Raw genomic sequence first — 19,919 nt, forward strand, 5'->3', positions numbered from 1 at the left:
TGTAGGGTAGCAAACCGGAAATTGACTTCTGGTTAACCTCCCTGCCTTTCCTCTCTCGCTTGCTCTCTCTCTCTCTCTCTTTCCGAAGGGGGAGGTTGTATTATTTAACTAGAAGCAATAAATCCATGGGGGCATGTTAGCAAGTGATGCTGTGCGCCGGACTACCCCTTTGCGCACACGTTGTCTTGCTCTACCGTTCTCCTGGGATAATGAGCGCAAAAAAGAAATAACGATGAAAACATTCATTGATCACTTTGATCAATGAATGATCACTTTGATCACTTTGAACAAGTCCATTTGTCATGTTTTACATTTCAGCTATAATATATAATAAAATCAGCACAAGTGCTACTGCTCCTTCAGCCGCAGCAGCTTTTGGAAAAAGAAAAAATAAATAAATAAAAGAATCAAAAAACGTGCGCGAGTCGTTCTTCACTACTATCAGGCCATGTGACGTCAAAACACCAAGAATGCGTGTCACTCTCACCACGTTTTCCCTGCGTTCCCTCGCTTTGCAGTGTCGAAGGTATGCACGGTCTATAATGCGCACAGCCGAGCCTGCGTTGCAAATCAGAACCGGATGGGCGCACAAAGAAGCGTGAATAATGCCCTGTCACATTTCTTGCTCCCTGCGCGGACCTCGCCCGCTTCCAAAAAAACGTGGTGACTCTCGGTCTCTCGGAGGACGAGGGACCCGTACACATTCTGCTTCTGCCTGTGAGTTGTCGTAGCCCACATTTCTTGAACCATGTTTTGTTTGCGAAGCATGCATCAACTTGTCCAGCAACGTGTTCAGTACCAGCGGCTTGACCTTCGCCACTACAAGCTTGGTTCCACACTGCTATTGGGTGAAACATGAACTAGCCAAACGTTGGAAAACTGCATTTACTGCGAAATAAACTCAATTATCGCAAGGTAAGTACAATTGTCTTATTTTTATTCTCAAGTATAGTGTTTCAACTAAGTGCATTGCCTAATACGTGTATTTTCTTTTTTTTTACACAGATAACGTACCGCCACTTTTTACTATGTACGTAGACAGTGCTGCACCGCTTCAGCGTCAGCTGAAACGCACTGTCTGTTTGAAAACACGCCGCACGGCACATTTCGGCTACTACACTCCAGAAGACCAAAGTTGGATTGTCGTAATTCCTTACTCAGGAAGTACATTCTGCGAGCTGACTGGTGTTCAGAACTTCCTGCAAAAGTATAATCTGTTGTATTGCAGCTTTCTTAGGTGTTTATCATGAAACAATGCACCCTTTCTTTGCTACCTCTGTTCTAAAAGCTTACGCATTACCAAAGGCTAAGTACAGCTACCCACAAGCACTTACGAGAAGTCTTGTGAGGAAGGCATAATTCATCATAATTGCCTAGTTAGAACAAAAATCGCATATTTAGATGCAGCGGCATTTCCTACCTAATTTTTGCGTATTTCTGCTTCTTTTTTTCAGCTTCAACAATTTGTTTGAATGGAGAAATATCTGTGGGAGATTGCCTTCAATATAATGAACGCCATCATGGACCATGCAGTTCAACTGCCGTATAGCTTGCATGGGAAGAAAAGCGAGAGACTGTTTAGCATGCGGCTATGCAGAGTGGGAACACATTTAATTTCTCAGTTTGGTACCTTTTGCTTACGTTATGCACTGCTGACAGTGTTGGGATAATAACGGTATATGTATTGTATGCAGATGGTGTCTGGGAGACGCAGACATCGACATCAACCAAGCGCAAGACTTCATAAGAATGTGGCTGCCAGGCACCGTCGACTATTGCAGAAGGCAGCGTTACGCCGAAGCGGCTCAACCCCCCCGTAGCGTCATAAACAAAGCTTCCGTAGGTGGCTCACAGAATTGGGGATACGAGCGACAATCTGTATCAACCTATTTTAAGACCAATAAATAAACTGTGTATATTATTTGGTGATTTTATAGTAGATTATGGCATGTTGCATCGAGCTACCGTGCAATATTTGCGTAATTTAAAATCGTAGGAAATAATGGCATCGCCCACATAAATCACAATCTGCCAATATGGCCATGTCAGTGGGTAATGCGGGACAATAAATTGACTAAAAGCGGCAGAGCCGGCTATTGACCAATACCGGCGCTGCCAGTAGGCAAGGTGGGACACTAGAATGGCAATGAACGGCAGAGCCGGCTATCTGCCTGTATTGGCGCTGCCACACAAGATGGCCGAAATAGGCCCTTTAGTGGCATGGCCGCGCTGGGCCATTCTTGACGCGGGTAGCGCTGCCGGTTTCGGGCCTATATTTGTGCCGGTGTTTGCCGTGATATTGCCGTGCTGGGGCCAGCCTGGTTGTGCTGCCTGGGGTAGTGATCGCTATCCCTGTGAGTCCCAGCGAGATCTATCGACGCAGCTCGTGTGGCGTGTGCTCCGGCTGCAAATTGTGACAAGAATGCACTTTTTCTCCCGAGATTTTAACCATCTATTAGAAAGCAAGTAAAAGATGGCTGTAGCAAACTAAAAAGCGCTCCTTTTGTAACTTTGGCTTCTGAAATGTGATTCCCAGTTGATGTTTGTTGCATTGTTCCAAAGCTTCACAGTCACTTTAGCATACGCTAAAGACAATGAATGCGAAAGCGTGCGCGCTCACGAGAAATTCATTACATAACTTGACGTTCTCATTCGAATGCGTTGTGATTTAAAAAAAATCAAATTAAATTCTTGTGGTTGATGTGTTTCAAAACCACGATATGATTATGAGGCACGCCTTAGTGGGGGACTCCGGGTTAATTTCGACCACCTTTAACGTGCAATTACTTCCTATTACTTGTTCTTTCCCACCAAAGGTCGTGGGTTCGAGTACCTTAATTAAGTGTGCCCCAATAAACTTCTCCCTAAGTAAACCACAGGTCGTGGGTTCTTGATATCTTGATATCTTGATTAAATGCGCCTTAATTAAATTCACCTTAAATAACATAAATGGTTGAGGATTCGACTCCCACCAACGGTCGTGGGTCCGCGTGCCATGATTAACTATATCCTAATTAACGGTGTTTCAATTAACTTTGCCTTAAGTAATACCAAAGGTCGTGGGTTTGAGTACCTTAATGAACTCTATGGTAATTAAGGTAGAGTTAACTAAGGCACTCGAAACCACGACCTTTGTTCGTAGCACCATGAATTTAGGTGCCGTAACACCGGACATCGAATTTTTCGGCCCATGAGCCATTTACGGTTTTCGCATTAATAAATTGTTTACAATTTGACTTGTGTTGTTTTCGTCGTGTTTCGCGTTTTATAGCCTTAAGAAACTGCGAGCTTTCACTGAAGTAATTCGGTATCTTGCTTAAAAAAAGTTGTCGCAGTTTCACCTCAAATGCGAAGCATCAATTGCGATAGCAAACTTGTAGAGAGCTATACGGAGTAATGATATTAGCTTTATCAGCTGTATAAACTTGGACATGCAGCAGCATCGGCAACACGCAGAACTATTGTCGACGCCATCGGCGTTTTGCCCGCGTTCGCTCAAAATGCGTGCGGCGTTGGTGACTGTTGCCGGAGCCTCTGATATAAATAGGCACTGCGTGCCGCAGCTAAACGTCGCCTCCCTTCCCTCCCCCTCCCCCACGGCCTCTCGCGCGGCGGAAGAAGGCGCGTTTGCTCTACATATATGGTGATTGTAAAGGAGAACAGAGACGCCTACTTCTGCAGCCCTTAAGCGAGCACGGCGCAGAACGCGCGTTTGTTCTCCGCCGTGCGTTCACTCCCCGTGAAAGACGCGCCCCTCGCGCCCTTTCACTCGCACATACAGCGTTCGGCGCGCGGCGACGATTTCTTCTCCAAATGACGTTATACGGAACCTCACGGCGACGGCGACGCCGACGGCAGAAATCTGCTTTTGAGTGTCCATAGAATTGCTGTCGCAATAAAACGCGTATCCTGGCATTGAGTGTTCTCGAACAAACGAGTGGTTCTAGGTTTCAATCCTTTCGGCGGCATCAGATACTTATGTTCCGTGACCCCCCCCCCCCGTAAACACGTGATCTTATATAGAACTGAATTAAATAGAACTGAACCCGAATAATCTTCACAGCTGAATGGATAAGGGTCCCGCATAGCACTAGCTAGAATGAGGCATCTCAGTCACATCTCTGCCGCGTCGAATCGCTCTAATGGCTGAAACAATACTCTAGTTGCACAATCGAAATAACGTTTGCTCACAATCTCTGAAATAACTCCGCTTACACAGAATTAGCTGCGTAAATTGCGTTTAACGCAGCGCGCAGGCTCCGTAACCATGATGCGACCGGGCCAATGGCGTCGGAAGCGCCATCACGGATTGGCGCTGAGCCGTGCTCCCTCAAGGGCTGCAGAAGATAGCGTCAACATTTCCCTTTCCACATGAACCACTTACTCTCGCGAACGGGAGCCGAGAATGGCCACGTTTTACCGCTGCATCCCGGCGTTTGCAAAGTGGCAAAGTAATCTAACGGTGTCACGTACCGTAGAGGCCGAGCGAGCACATCTGCGACGCCGGCGGCTCAAGGTCATTGCGACGCGCAGAATGAATGTGTCGCGCGTGAACCCGCCTACCAATAGTTTTCGAACGCCAATGAGAGCCGCACGTATCCCCGCCTTGGCGTTGGCTTTAGATAGCCCTCGCCTCGGGTACAGGAAAAGGAAAAGGGAGGAGGAGGTGTACGGGCGAGGAGAAATAGGTTACGCCAGCGAGGAATTTATCGGCACGTACCCAGAAGGTATTTTAAACCTAGCCCAAATACTTGGCCTCTACCTTGCGTTAGCCAATCGATAGCCATTCAATAGCTAATCAATAATCGATCAATGATCAATAAATTCCTGAAAATGGTGGGGATGAGTTGGTAGTGCTTAGCCTAGATCAAATATGTGGCCAGTACCTTGCGATGGCCAATCGATAGCCAATCAATAGCTAATCGATAATCGATCAATAACTTTCGCAAAGTTCTGGGGATGACTTGGTAGTGCTTAGCCTAGCCCAAAGACATGGCCAAACCTTGCGATAGAAAATCAATAGCTAATCTATCAATTATCAATAAATTCTAGAAAATGCTGGGGATGACTTGGTAGTGCTAGGTGCCGATCAGCTCCGCTGTTTCTTTAGCCTGGCACCACTAGAGCAAGCTACGCGCATTTCTTTTTTGTCTTCATAAACGCTTCTGCGCATGTGCCTTTCTCATATATATTTCATGACATTGCAGAATAAACAGTTGAAAGTAGCGCGTGTCCTACGTTTGACCTGCCTTTTGCGCCTTAAAATATTTGTAAAGGGTATACGTATTTTCTTTTTCAGCATTTCGTAATGGTATTGACGATAGCTTTGTGATTACTGTGATCGTACACTGATTGGTTTGGTTACAACATTAGACAGATTCTTGGCCAAAGTTAAATCTATACACGAATGTTGTTGAGTAGTTGAATGACTTGCACTGGTATGGCACTTCAAACCAAACCCTTCTAGCAAAAACTGAGTGTTCTTGTCTGGTTTTGAAATGTCCGCATTAAAGTCTCCAAAGATGATCACTGGGGTCATCACGCCTAAGCCATGCGTGGTCATTAACTCCTCGATATGACACCTCGGTGTGCCTGGAGTGGATATCACAATTCGGCCTTTCGTTTGCACGGCACAGACACAGTCGGTGGCATTGTCCTGTTGAGAGTCAAAGGTGTATGGTTGCACATATATTTTGTCCCTTGCCTTTATGGCAACGCCTCTTGCTCGGGAGTCCATACGTTTTCACAAACGTTTCAAGTATACCCATTGACTTGAAACACTTGTTTTATTTGTTTCCGTTATTATTATTTATAATTATTATTATCATAAGGGGCGGAATTCTTGAAGCCTTCTTCACCTCGGCTGCAGGTCCGTCCGGTATTGCACTACCTCCAGAATCGCCCCACGCTCACCTTTTATTGCGATAGCAATTATATGGACACTTCAACCGGATTTCTGCCGTCGCCGTCGCCGTCGCCGTGAGGTTCCGTATAGATAAAATCTTCGCCGCGCGCCGTATGCCCCAGCGGAAGCGTGCGGGGACGCGCGCTATCACGGAGAGCGAACGCACTCAATCTCCCACGCGCAAGCAAGGAAGCGGAAAGCCAGCGCCGGAGGGAGCAGGGGGGGGGGCACTTCTCTGCCAACAACCGCGCTCGTCGCTCGTCCGCACAGTCTCTTATCTCTTCCACGCGCACTCAAGGAATCGGGAAGCCAGCGCCGTAGGGAGCGGGAGGGGGGGGGGCGCACTTCTGCGCTGCCAACAACCGCGCTCGTCGTTTGTTCTACCGAACCGTCTCTTATCTCCACACGGCTCTGACCTTTATGCGCCGTGCATTCGCCGCTCAGTTTACGTTGAAGAGATAGACCGCACGTACCTTCGCCCGCTGCCAGCGTTTTCACAGTCGTTGGCTGCAGTCATTCAGTGTGATCTATTCATGTTTGTGCGCGCTCACACCACGCTTCTTCATTCAGTTAGTAATAGTCGGGCCACATTTTCCAACGCACGCTACACATGCAATGCTGCCCAGATCGGCAGTGCAGCACTACAGGTGTGTCCCTTCGCACGCGCTGCCCACGGTAAGCGCTTCTCATCAACACCACCGTTTCACACGCGCCTTCTCGTGGTCATCGAGTCCCTCTTCATGTCGGTCTACCTACGCCGCAGCACACCTGCTTACTTAAAATTAGCTCATGTTTACTACAATTCATATTGCTACCAAGGCCGCTCACCTTACTTCGTATGACATTGCTGTGTTGCTATCGCATTCATTGATTCGCCCTTAGGGCGAAACTGTGACATTTTTTTAATACTGACGCACAAACTCATAAAATCCAAGGAACCATAGCGATCATACAGCTGCGCTGTAAAATCGTGCTTTTATCAACATGCCTGCTGGTGCCGTTTTCTGTCTAAGTAATACCAGTTCCACCGGTCGCCTCCCTCATGCCTACGCATCCATTCGTTATGCGCAGCTTCTTAACCTTCACAAGAAAAGCGTCCCTTTTCTCACGACTTTTGAATTTAACGACTATGTTGCCCTGGCCTCCCTTTGGCGTAGCGACATAGAGGTTCACTATGCCTCCCAGCTCATTCAAAAGTTATTTAACATCCTCACTGTCATTCTGTACCATGCCATTGATTTCAGTGTTACCTATGTTTCCGACGACTTTTAAATTTAACAACTCTGTTGCTCTGGCCTTACTTCCGCGTAGCGAAATACAGGTTCACGCAATACATCTCCCAGCTTCGTCCAAATTTCTGAAACATCCTCACCGTGCTTCTCTACTACGCCTTTGATTTCAATGTTAGATATGTTGTAATTCGTCCCCAGCGTTGCTGAAAAGGACAATGTCATCTGCAATGCGAAGGTTGTTGAGATATTCCCGGTTGAACGTCACATTTAATTCGTGTCAGTGTAATAGCTTGAATACTTCTAAGCATGCAGTCAATAGCATTGGAGAGATTGTCTCTCCTTGGCTGACCCCTTTCTTGATGGATAGTTTCCGACTTTTGTTCTACAGAAATAAGGTAGCTGTGTTGTCATTGTAGATATTTGCCAAAATATTGGCGTATGCTTCCTGTGCGCCTTTATTACGCAATGCCTCCATGACTGCCAGTACCTCTACAGAATGAAATACAAACTCGTATATAATCTTTTTTTCCTTACTGGAGCGGTCACATATCGGAAGTGTCTCACACGTTGAGTGCATTTTTGCCATTGCGTATTATAGAAACTCCTTACTGTGTTGGCCCCGGAGATGACAACGTCGTGCAGGAATGTGAACATCTCCTTCAGGTCAGCCTTCTGGTGTCTGAGCAAGCGTTGTAGTATGGTGCTGCTCTGGTTGCTCTCCCTTAGTGTCTCGGCCACTGCTTCTTCAGTCATGCGGAACAGCAGCCTGCGATAGTAGATCGGTTAATTGCTATGTTGGGCGAAAGTTATGCCCATGGGGGCCTGCATTTCATTCCTTAGGTGCCTTTCCTGAGGAATGGATTGAGTGCAACAACACACAAACACAACAGAAGCGAAGACGAAGGCAAGCGCTAATTCACCATCATCAGACTATATTTGTGTCCACTGTAGGACGAAGGCGTTTCCCTGCCATCTCCAATTACCCCTATCTTGCGCTAGCTGATTCCTACTTGCGCCTGAAAATTTCCGAACTTCATCAACCCACCTAGTTTTCTGCGGTCGTCGACTGCGGCTCCCTTCTCTTGGTGCCCTTTCTGTAATTTTAATGGTCCACCAGTTATCCATCCTACGCATTACATGGCCTGCCGAGCTCCATTTTTGCCTTAATGTGAAATAAAATATCGGCTATCCCCGTTTGCTCTCCGATCCACACCGCTCTCTTGCTGTCTCTTAACGTCAGGCCTAACATTTTTTGGTCCATCGCTCTTTGTGTGGCCCTTAACTTGTTCTCTAACTTCTTTGTTAACCTCCAAGTTTCTGCCCCATACGTTAGCACCGGTAGAATGCAATGATTGTAAACTTTTCTTTTCAACGGCAGTGGTAAGCTCCCAGTTGGGATTTGCCAATGCCTGCCAACTCAATTTTATTCTTCCGTAAATTTCCTACTCATGATCAGGATTCCCTGTAAGTAATTGACCTAGGTAGACGTACTTCTTTACACACTCTAGAGGCTGACTGGCAATCCTGAATTCTTGTTCCCTTGCCAGGCTATTGAACACTATCTTTGTTTTCTGCTTATTAATCTTCAACCCCCTCTTACACTTTCTCGGTTAAGGTCCTCAATCATTTGTTGTAATTTGTCCCCATTGTTGCTGAACAGGACAGTGTCATCTGCAAACTGAAGGTTGCTAACATATTCGCCGTTGATCCTCACTCCTAAGCCTTCCCAGTCTAAGAGCTTGATTACTTCTTCTAAGCATGCAGTGAATAGCATTGGAGAGATTGTCTGACCCCTTTCTTGATAGGTAACTGTCTACTTTTCTTTTGGAGGACCAAGGTAGCAGTGGAATCCTTACAGATATTTGTCAAGACATTCACGTATGCCTCCTGTACTCCTTGATTACGCAATACCTCTATGACTGCTGGTATCTCTACTGAATCAAATGCCTTTTCATAATCTATGAAATCCATATAGAGGGGTTTTGTTGTACTTCGTAGATTTCTCGATTACCTGATTGATTACATTGATTTGATCCATTCTAGAATATCCCTTTCTCAAGCCAGCCTCTTCTCTTGGCTGATTGAAGTCATGTGTTGCCCTGATTTGACTGAAAATTATCTTGGTTAATATCTTATACAATCCTGAGAGCAATGTAATGGGCCTATAATTTTTCAATTCTCTAACGTCTCCCTTCTTATAGATGAGTATAATGTTTGCGTTCTTCCAGCTTTCTGGTGCACTTGAAGTCGAGAAGCATTGCGTATAAAGGGCCGCATGCTTTTCAAGCATGATATCTCCTCCGTGTTTTATTAAATCGACTGTTATTCCATCTTCTCCAGCCGCTTTTCCCTGGGCCATCTCTTGCCAGGCACTTAGAACTTCATCGCTAGTTATAGAGAGAGCCTCTGTTTCCTGTTCATCACTACTTCGAACGAATGTAGCTTGGCTGCTCTGGGAACTGTACAGGTCAATATAGAATTCTTCCGCTGCTCTCACTATGTCATCGAAATTGCTGATGATATTACTCTGCTTATCTTTCAGTGCATACACCTTGCCTTGTCCTATGCGAAGTTTTCTTCTCACTTATTTCATGCTGGGTCCATATTTTACTACTTCCTCAATTTTTCCCAAAGTTATAATTTCGAATATCCCTAACTTTCTTCTTGTTGATCAGTTTTGAAAGTTCAGCGAATTCCATCTGATCTCTTCAGTTGGACACTTTCATGCTTTGTCGTTTCATTATTTGACCCTTTGTTGTTTGGGGGAGCTTACATACTAGTTGCCTTGGTGCCTTACCTCCCACTTCAATCGCAACTTCTGCGATCAGCCTAGTTACGGTTTCATTCATTACCTGTATGTTATTTTTGTCTTTATGTTCTAAATCTAAAGCTATTTGTTTGCGAGCACTAGCCTAAATTGTTCTGCTCTTACCCTTATTGCGTCTAGGTTGTCCTGTTTCTTCCTAACTGATTTTACCTTTTCTTTCTTCTAATTGAGAGGAATCCTAGACCTCACTACCCTAAGCTAACCCTTCTACATCCTGCACCATGCTGGGATCTGAAGAGAGTATGAAATCTATTTCACTTCTTGTTTCTTCATTAGGGCTTTTTCAGGTCCACTTCCGGTTGCTACGCTTCCTGAAGAAGGTATTCATTATTCGGAGCCCAATCCTTTCCGCGAATTCTGCGAATTCTGGCAACAGCCCAGCACCTGCATTTTTGTCGCATAGGAAAGCAAGCACACCGCGTGTTATACGCGCAAACTGTGAAACGCTGCCGGGGCTGCACCGGCCGAGATGGAAGGATGGATGGATGCTATGAGCGTCCCCTTTGAAACGGGGTGGTGGATTGCGCCACCAAGCTCTTGTCATTATTTTGCCTCATGTCCTACCTTTATTTTTGAGGAACACACAAATACAAAGAATTCCAGGTATCAACCGTTTTGAACCATTACTGGGAACTATGTTTCTGTACGTCTCCGTTGTTTGCGGTCTTCCAACTTTTCTGCCACCAAACCTCCAACCGCCTCTTACTAATCTCTACAGCTGCTATCCCTGAACCCAAGGACTTCAAGGAGGGAGGTCAGAGGAGCCTAGACTTGCAGCTGGGTAGATTTCTGCACATTCTAATAAAACATGTTCCACCGTTTCTCTAGCAAGCACATGCGGCTTCGTCCTTGGTGTACCTCGCTTTATAACTACGTGTTCTAAGGCATCCTGATCTCGCTTCGAAAAGTAAGAAGCTTCCCTTTGAGTTATCATAAATTCTTTCTTTCCCGATTTCGTTTATTTCCTTTGAGGTAGTTAGTCATAGCAGGTTTTTTTTATTGCCACCAGCCATGACATTGCCTCAGCCTCTCTCACTTTGCGTTTGACGTTCTTTGTTGCCATGTTGCTGGCCATAACCGATCGCATATTTGCTGGTAAGCTTCCTCGTTGTTTTCCTCCACTGTGAGTCAATGTTTTGCCTGTACAAGTACCTGAATAATCTTGCACCCCATCTACTTCCATTTTCCTCAGTCGTTCTTCAAAATCAATTTTACTCTGAGCCTCCCTTGCTTCAAAATTTGTCCAGTCCATATCACCCTGCACAGCTTCATTAGTAGTCTTCCCGTAGGCGACCAACGCGAGGCGTCCCACTGACCTTTGGTTGCCATGGAGTCCTGATTGTACACACTTCAAGCAAACAACCGCATTTCCAAATGTAAGCCCTGGAACCCGGTGATGTGAGGAGGCGAGCGCCATCTGCTGGTGCTGCAAGAAACCCAGCAGCGCGCGCGAGCAAGTACCCAGCAGCAGCAGCAGCGCCCGGAAAGTCGGGAGAAGAGGCAAACAAAGCTTCGCTTAAAAAAATAATCACCGACGATTACGATACTCCTTAATGCAAAATGTGAGCACAGCTCCATACGTGTTTTTATTTGGCGATTTATTGGCTGGCGCGGATAATCTGTCTCATGCGGCACGGTGAAAACGGAGCGAAGTGTGGTGCGATTGCCTCGCTAATCTGGAGATCGCGAGAGCCAGCGCGTAGGTGACGCATGAGCGTGAATCACAGCAGCCGCCACAGACAGCCATTCCAGCCAACGCGCGCTACTCAGGCGCCATCTCGTAGCCATCGTCGCCTCACTACGCTTTTCTTCTCACGCTTTCGCTATACATTCCTCGTGCACCGCTTTACTCTTCGCGTGTTTCATCTCCCACTGCGCTCCGCGTTCGCTTTAATCCTTGGACGCGTTCGTGCGCTTGGTTACGAGTGGCAACGCCGATGCTCGCCGCAGTAACGGGCGCCTAAGTGATGTGCTCTAAAAGAAGATTAAGGCGATGTATAAAAAAGCACAGCATATCCACGGGGTGAATGATGATGAGTGGGCGAAGCTCCGGAGGGAATCATCGGTAAACCGTGAATCTTCCGTGTAATTCGCCCAGTCGATCATCATGTAAAGACGTGAGAAACACTGTGTGTATATATACAAAATCAACTTTAATTTGTTCTTAGACGATGGATGGCTTGCGTTGTCCCTTCATTATGACGGCTTTATGGTCCGTGAAATGAAGGGAGAGCGGTTCCGCTGCCGTGCCGCTTCGGCCTCCCGCTCTCGTACGGCAGGATCTTGGCGGCGGCGTCGCGCAGCTTCACGACGCGCTTCTGCATCACGGGCTCGCACCTCGGGATTCTGTCTGCGAGCGAGCGCTGCCGCCGCCTTGCGCGCTCGCCGCTCCGCAGCCTTGTCTGCCTCCATCCGGTGACTCCGAGCGAAAGTGAAAGCGCGCCAACAGCGAGCGGGTTTTATTACAACGCTCCCCTAGCGTGCGTCGTCGCACTAAATCGAACGATTGACTTCCACCAATGACCCGCGCCATATGTGACGTCATTCCTATTTTATAACAGCGCCCTTCATTATAATGAAGGGGACGCTAGCACAAACGCGTTAGAAACGTGCAGTACTCTCTAGTAAGGGGGAGAGGCCACAGCGTCTTACGCAGCCGTTTACACATGCCGGAACGTGCACCGCCTTTGCCAACGCCATCACATGAGTGCTGAGAGAGTATAACCCCCGTATTCATAAACGCTCCTCGACTTGAACTTGACTTGCCACCGCCTTGGGCAGCGCGTTTCGACTTGAACTTGACTTGCCACCGCCTTCAACGCGTTTCGAACGCGCTACCCAAGGCGGTGGCAAGTCAAGTTCAAGTCGAGGAGCGTTTATGAATACGGGGGTAAGGCGGAGAGGCCACAGCGTCGTATACACCAGCCAACGCCTCCTATAAATGTCTTTATAGGAGGCGTTGCACCAGCTTCTTACACGGGCCGTAACGCGCTAGCACAAACGCGTTAGAAACGCGCAGTCTTTCGTTAATGTTGGGTATTGTCATCGTGGTGCGTGTGTCCATGTGCGCTTCGTGGCGTAGTGGTTAGCGCCGCGCGTTCGGAAGCGAGGGGTCCCTGGTTCGATTCCGCGCTACGGACACAACTTTCGGAATTTTATTGCGATAGCAATTATATGGACACTCAAAAGCAGATTTCTGCCGTCGGCGTCGCCGTCGCCGTCGGCGTCGCCGTCGCCGTCGCCGTGAGGTTCCGTATGACGTCATTTGGAGATGAAATCGTCGCCGCGCGCCGCCGAACGCTGTATGTGCGAGTGAAAGGGCGCGAGGGACGCGCGCTTTCACAGGGAGTGAACGCACGGCGGAGAACAAACGCGCGTTCTGCGCCGTGCTCGCTTAAGGGCTGCAGAAGTAGGCGTCTCTTTTCTCCTTTACAATGACCATATATGTAGAGCAAACGCGCCTTCTTCAGACGCGCGAGAGTCCGTGGGGGAGGGGGAGGGAAGGGAGCCGACGTTTAGCTGCGGCACCAAGTGGCTATTTATATCAGAGGCTCCAGCAACAGTCACCAACGCCGCACGCATTTTGAGCTAACGCGGGCAAAACGCCGATGGCGTCGACAACAGTTCTGCGTGTTGTTGCTACCAAAGCCGCTCACCTTACTTCGTATGACATTGCTCTGTTGCTATCGCATTCATTGCTTCGCCCTTAGGGCGAAACTGTGACATTTTTTTTTCATAAAACGCCGGAAGCGTGTGTTCTTCTGGCGCTCTTGATCACTGGATGTAAAGACCCGTGCGAGATCGCGGCACTCTTCAGCATGCCTTGCCGCGTCGGAAATGGGTGCACATTCAGATGCATCCGGCCGGTACGGTAGAATTGTGTCGATGGTGTGCGACGGGTGCCGGCCGTATAGCAAGAAAAAAGGTGAAAAGCCAGTGGTGCTCTGAGTAGCAGTGTTATATGCGTAAGTGACGAAGGACAGAATGGCGTCCCAATTAGTATGGTCGGAGGCGACGTACATAGCAAGCATGTCCCCAAGGGTACGGTTGAAGCGTTCTGTAAGGCCATTGGTTTGGGAGTGGTACGCCGCAGTTGTGCGATGAACAACATGGCACTCCTTGAGAATGGCTTCAACTACTTCGTACAGGAAGACACGTCCGCGATCACTGAGCAGTTCCTGGGGTGGCCTATATCGCAGGACAAATCGTCGAAGCAAGAAGGAGGCAACATCGCGCACTGTAGCTGCCGGGAGGGCGACAGTTACGGCGTATCGCGTCAGGTGGTCGACTGCCACAATGGCCCAGCGATTTCCAGCCGACGTTAGGGGAAGGGGCCCATACAAATCGATGCCGACGCGTCCAAACGGCCGGGTAGCGCAAAGTAAAGGTTGCAGAGCGACTGGCGAGAGGCGGGGCGAAGATTTCCGGCGCTGGCAATCGGGACAAGATCGAACGAACTTGAGAACGTAGCTGTACATCCCGCGCCAGTAATACCGCTGTTTAAGACGCTGGTAAGTCTTGAAAACGCCGGAGTGCGCACACTGTGGATCAGATTGGAAAGTGGCGCATACTTCGAAACGCAGACTGCGGGGTACCACTAACAACCACTGGCGTCCGTCGGGGTTATAATTGCGTCGGTGAAGCAGGTTGTCGCGAATGGCAAAGTGACGTGCTTGGCGACGTAACGTGCGAGTGCTTGGTTGTGCCAACGAACCAGAAAGCATGTGTAGAAGGGAAGCAATCCAATGGTCCTTGTGCTGCTCAGAATAGAGCACTGCACGGGCCGATTTTTGCGGCCCGGGCCCGGCCCGGGCCCGTTTATACATTGGGTGGCCCGCCCGAGCTTGATCAAAACTTTTATGGCGAGACCCGGGCCCGGCCCGGGCCCGGAAATAATCTACGTTACCCGCCCGGCCCGGCCCGCCACCCCTTTACCTTAAGCCCGAGGCCGGCCCGAGCCCGACTCGAAACCGGCCCGAACCCGGCCCGAGACCGAAAAATACATGTTTTTCAGAGTTGAGAAGCCCGAGAATAACGCGCAAAAAGCCCGAGCCCGGCCCGGGCCCGCGTCAAAAAGCACACGCCGTCCCCGAGCCCGGCCCGAGCCCGTGAAAAAACTGCTCTACCCGCCCCGGCCCGGCCCACGGGCCGGGCCGGGCCCGGGCTTTTGGGTAAGTCCGAGCCCGTGCAGTGCTCTAGCTCAGAAGCGATGGTGTTAAGGTCGAGCGCATAAACAATAATCTCGGATAGGGAGCAGCAGATATTGTCAGGCAAGGGAGAGCGCGAGAGGGCGTCGGCGTCAGAATGCTGGCGTCCGTTGCGGTACAGCACGCGGATATCGTAGTCCTGCAAGCGAAGTGCCCATTGAGCAAGACGGCCAGAAGGGTCCTTCAAGGACGACAGCCAACATAGTGCATGGTGGTCCGTGACGACGTCAAATGGACGGCCATATAAATAAGGTCGGAACTTAGTTAGAGCCCAGATGATGGCTAAGCATTCTTTTTCTGTCACATTGTAATTGGTCTCAGTTTCCGTAAGCGTGCGACTTGCATAGGCGACGACAAATTCAGGAAAGCCTTGTTTGCGTTGGGCAAGAACAGCGCCGAGGCCAACGCCGCTGGCATCTGTATGCACCTCAGTAGGAGCTGTCCACAGGCGGATCCAGGTTTTATTGCGATAGCAATTATATGGACACTTCAACCGGATTTCTGCCGTCGGCGTCGCCGTCGCCGTCGCCGTGAGGTTCCGTATAGATAAAATCTTCGCCGCGCGCCGTATGCCCCAGCGGAAGCGTGCGGGGACGCGCGCTATCACGGAGAGCGAACGCACTCAATCTCCCACGCGCAAGCAAGGAAGCGGAAAGCCAGCGCCGGAGGGAGCAGGGGGGGGGCACTTCTCTGCCAACAACCGCGCTCGTCGCTCGTCCGCACAGTCTCTTATCTCTCCCACGCGCAAGGAAGGAAGCGGTAAGCCAGCGCCAGAGGGAGCGGGGGGGGGGGGGGGGGGGCGCACTTCTACGCTGCCAACAACCGCGATCGTCGCTCGCTCGCACCGTCTCTTATCTCCACACGGCTCTGACCTTTATGCGCTCAGTTTCCGTTGAAGCGATAGACCGCACGTACGTTCGCCGCTGCGGCGTATCCGCTTGCTGCCAGAGTTTTGACGGTCGTTGTCTGCAGTCATTCAGTGTGAGCTATTCATGTTTGTTTGTGCGCGCTCACACCACGCTTGTTCATTCAGTTAGTAATAGTCGGGCCACATTTTCCAACGCACGCTACACATGCAATGCTGCCCGGATCGGCAGTGCAGCGCTACAGATGTGTCCCTTCGCACGCGCTGCCCACGGGAAGCGCTTCTCATCAACACCACCGTTTCACACGCGCCTTCTCGTGGTCATCGAGTCTCTCGTCATGTCGGTCTACTTACGCCGCAGCACACCTGCTTACTTAATCAGCTCATGTTTACTACAATTCATATTGCTACCAAAGCCGCTCACCTTACTTCGTATGACATTGCTGTGTTGCTATCGCATTCATTGCTTCGCCCTTAGGGCGAAACTGTGACATTTTTTTCTGAGGGGGGGGGGGGGGGGGTCAGCTTCTGTCAATGATGATGATGATGATGATAGTAGCCTTTCTTATTTACCGAAATTTACCGTTTTTGCTCACGATAAACCCGCGTTTTACACGGCTAAAGCAACACCTGTAGCCCTCCGTGGTGGCTCAGTCAGCTCAGGCGTTGAGCACGAGATCGCGGGATCAAATCCCGGCCGCGGCGGCCGCATTTCGATGGAGGCGAAATTCAAAAACGCCCGTGTTCTTGCGTTGTAGTGCAGGTTAAAGAACCCCAGGTGGCCAAAATTAATCCGGAGCCTTCCACTACGGCGTGCCTCATAATCAGAACTGGTTTTGGCACGTAAAACCCCAGAAAGAGGAAGAAGACCTGTAACGAAGCCAGGTATCGGTTTCTCCTAGCTTATAGGAAAAGGACGTTACCCAATACAGCCATGTGCTTGGCGGCTGCGCCTGATAATACAGGGTGTTCAAAACTAAGCTTTATGGTTTTCTTAAAATTAGGCACTGGGAGGCATGCGAAGACCATCTGTGCAAATAAGTTATGTGGCTAAGGGGGCACAAAGTGAGATGATAATTATCGCTGTGAGCAGCCCAATTAACTAAAATTGAACAATTCTTTTTTGTTGACTGCAGTAAGTGGGTATGTGTGTATTGAAAAATTAGAGACAGTCGAGTTTCTACAGAGTATCAGTTGGAAGAATTATTCTAGCGTGTCCGTGCTCCGAGATATCAGACTCGAAACTTTAATTGTCGTACTGCGCAGAATAATCGAGAATAAAGACGCGACAATTGTCATGAATTCCCGTGAATGATGATGAAGCTCAGCGACCACTTCTGTGAAGGGATGGCGGTGCCATCTTCTCTCTTGAGTCGTGGTGGTGTGTTGAATAGAGGAACGTTCTTGAATACGGGCGTAACGGTCCGCTCCAACGCAGCAACCAACACGCTGGTTGTTGACTCACGACGCCACCTACAAGAATAACGATGTGGCGTAGTAGGCGAGAGCGCGAGCCAGCGTCTTCATGTTTTGTTTTCCACGCGACGTCATCCTTTTACACAAGGCGCGCATCTGCTCCCGTTTCTCTAACCACGCGACGCCATCCTAGGCCCGCGCGCTGTCGTTGGCCGCTGACATCACGCTCTCCCACTTCGCAGCCGCGGCTCGAGGCTTCGCCCCGCTCCGCGAGAACGCCCACTCAGATAAACGGATCCGGTGGGCTTTAGCTTCCTATGCTTAATGTACGACAATAAAACTGCGAAGTTGCAATGAAAAACTTGTAGCGTACGAACGGTACTGTGCTCGTACTGGATATTGTCAACGTGTAACTGTGATCACAATGAGTGCTACAGTTAAAAAAAGTTGCCTATGCGTAGTTCTTAGTTTAGCTCTTAGTTATTGTTTATATATGAACACTTCAGCAAGATATCTCTTTCATTAAGCAGGTTGGTCGCGGAACCGATGACAGCCAATGAGGCAACCGTTGACACCCCAAGGGGAAACTAAGTTAATCAGGCGCGAAGGCGCTCGAGCGGACCTCGGCGTGTTTGGCAAAAGGGACGTCCCCTCGTTCATTCGACGCCACCGATGGGACGAGTAAGGCACGGCAGGCGCCAGGAGGTCCAAGGTGTTCATGAGAAAAAATAACTACGGCAACTTCGCGACACTACACTCCTACGTACGGAATACAACTAAGCTTGTGAGCGAGCTAGCTTTACTTCTACATGGCTGATACCACTGGTACTCGCGAAAAATACTTTTTAACAATGCTGGTGGCCATATTTTTTGCGACAGGGCCATCCCCCTGTCAGTGAGGGGGCGATGCAGAAATTGGAGGGGGGGGGGGGTCAGGACATCCGGACATCCCCCCTGGATCCGCGCCTGGCTGTCGAATCGTCGTGGCGCAAAATTGGCGGAGACGTAAGCAGATGACGGAGCTTTGTGAAGGCCTCGTCGCACTGGAACGACCACGAACTGAGGGGCCGATTGCGTGTAAGCACTTTCGTCAGGCGTGAGATGATGACAGCGAAATTGCGAATGAAGCGTCTGAAGTAAGAACACAGACCTATGAAACTGCTCAATTCTTTGACGGAAGTTGGCTCAGGGAATTAGGTGACGGCCCGAAGCTTGGCTGGATCGGGGAGTATCCCATCCTCGGATACGACGTAACCGAGGATTGTCAGCTGCCGAGCTACAAATCGGGACTTCTTTAGGTTTAGTTGTAGGCCTGCGTTTGTTAAGCACGTCAAAACACACCGTAGGCGTTGAAGGTGCGTAGTGAAGTCCGGCGCAAAAACAACAACGTCATCAAGATAGCACAAGCATGTGTGCCACTTCAAGCCGTGCAGAACGGCCGTCCATCATGCGCTCAAACGTTGCGGTGCATTACAAAGTCCAAAAGGCATTACGTTAAATTCGTATAAGCCGTCGGATGTTACAAAATCTGTATTTGGCCGATCGGCGTCAGCCATGGGCAGTTGCCAATACCCTGAGCGCAGATCTAAAGATGAAAATAATTCTGTGCCTTGTAGACTGTCAATGACGTCGTCTATGCGCGGGAGAGGGTAGACACCCTTGTGTGTGATCTTGTTGAGGCGCCGGTAGTCGACAGGAACCGCACAGAACCATCTTTCTTCGTAACGAGGACCACAGGGGATGCCCATGGACTGTTGGAAGGTCGTATCACCTCGCGGCGAAGCATGTCGTCGACTTGTTCGTCACGACGATCTGCAGAAGATACACAATACGGGCGTTTCCGCAATGGCGGTTGCGAGCCCGTGTCGATGCGGTGAGTAACAGTTGATGTCCGGCCTAGGGAAGATTGCCCGACATAGAAACAAGAACGAAATTCTTCTAAGAGGCACACAAGTTAGATCGCTGGACCGGCGTAAGGTCATCGGCAATAGAAGAACAAAAAACATCACTGCACGGTCCCTCACAGGCAGAAATAACAGTGAGTGCACTAGAACTAGCGCAGTAATTTTAACCGGGCACGTCCATAACTGGCACGTCTTCAATCGCTTCTACATTGCCTAGACATACCCCTCGGAGCAGCATGACAGGGTATGAGAACGGGTTGCAAACGAAAATGGTGCTGTAGCCCTGCTTGATGTCCCCTGTCGCAAAAGGTAGCAGCAGGCCTGTCCGAGTAAGGAAGCGGCCAGATGGAGACAGCAGCACAACAGCGTCTGAGATTCCGCTGCAGTACATGGGCACGACCGTTGACGTGTTGGAAGGAACGTGGATGTCGTCGTGGACAATTACTTCCTCGACAGGGACGTATTGTCGGTAATCGGCAATTCTAACAGCGGCGAGAGTTCCATCTCGGCCCGTGCGCAATAGATAACGGCATTGTGGCGCGAGAGGAAATCCCAGTCGAGGA

General features: G+C 49.4%; 1 protein-coding gene across 1 annotated transcript in view; it reads right to left on the bottom strand.

The window, feature by feature from the left end:
• LOC119465107 (probable cytochrome P450 12a4, mitochondrial) overlaps nt 1-19,919 on the bottom strand; it is a 221,421-nt gene that overhangs the window by 114,561 nt on the left and 86,941 nt on the right. The window contains exon 3 of the mRNA XM_037725911.2: nt 7,747-7,903. Within this exon, the coding sequence (XP_037581839.2) occupies nt 7,747-7,903 (157 nt within the window). The remainder of the gene's footprint in view (nt 1-7,746; nt 7,904-19,919) is intronic.

Source organism: Dermacentor silvarum, chromosome 9 (assembly GCF_013339745.2).
Source record: "Dermacentor silvarum isolate Dsil-2018 chromosome 9, BIME_Dsil_1.4, whole genome shotgun sequence".
In the NCBI taxonomy this organism is placed as follows: Eukaryota; Metazoa; Arthropoda; class Arachnida; order Ixodida; family Ixodidae; genus Dermacentor; species Dermacentor silvarum.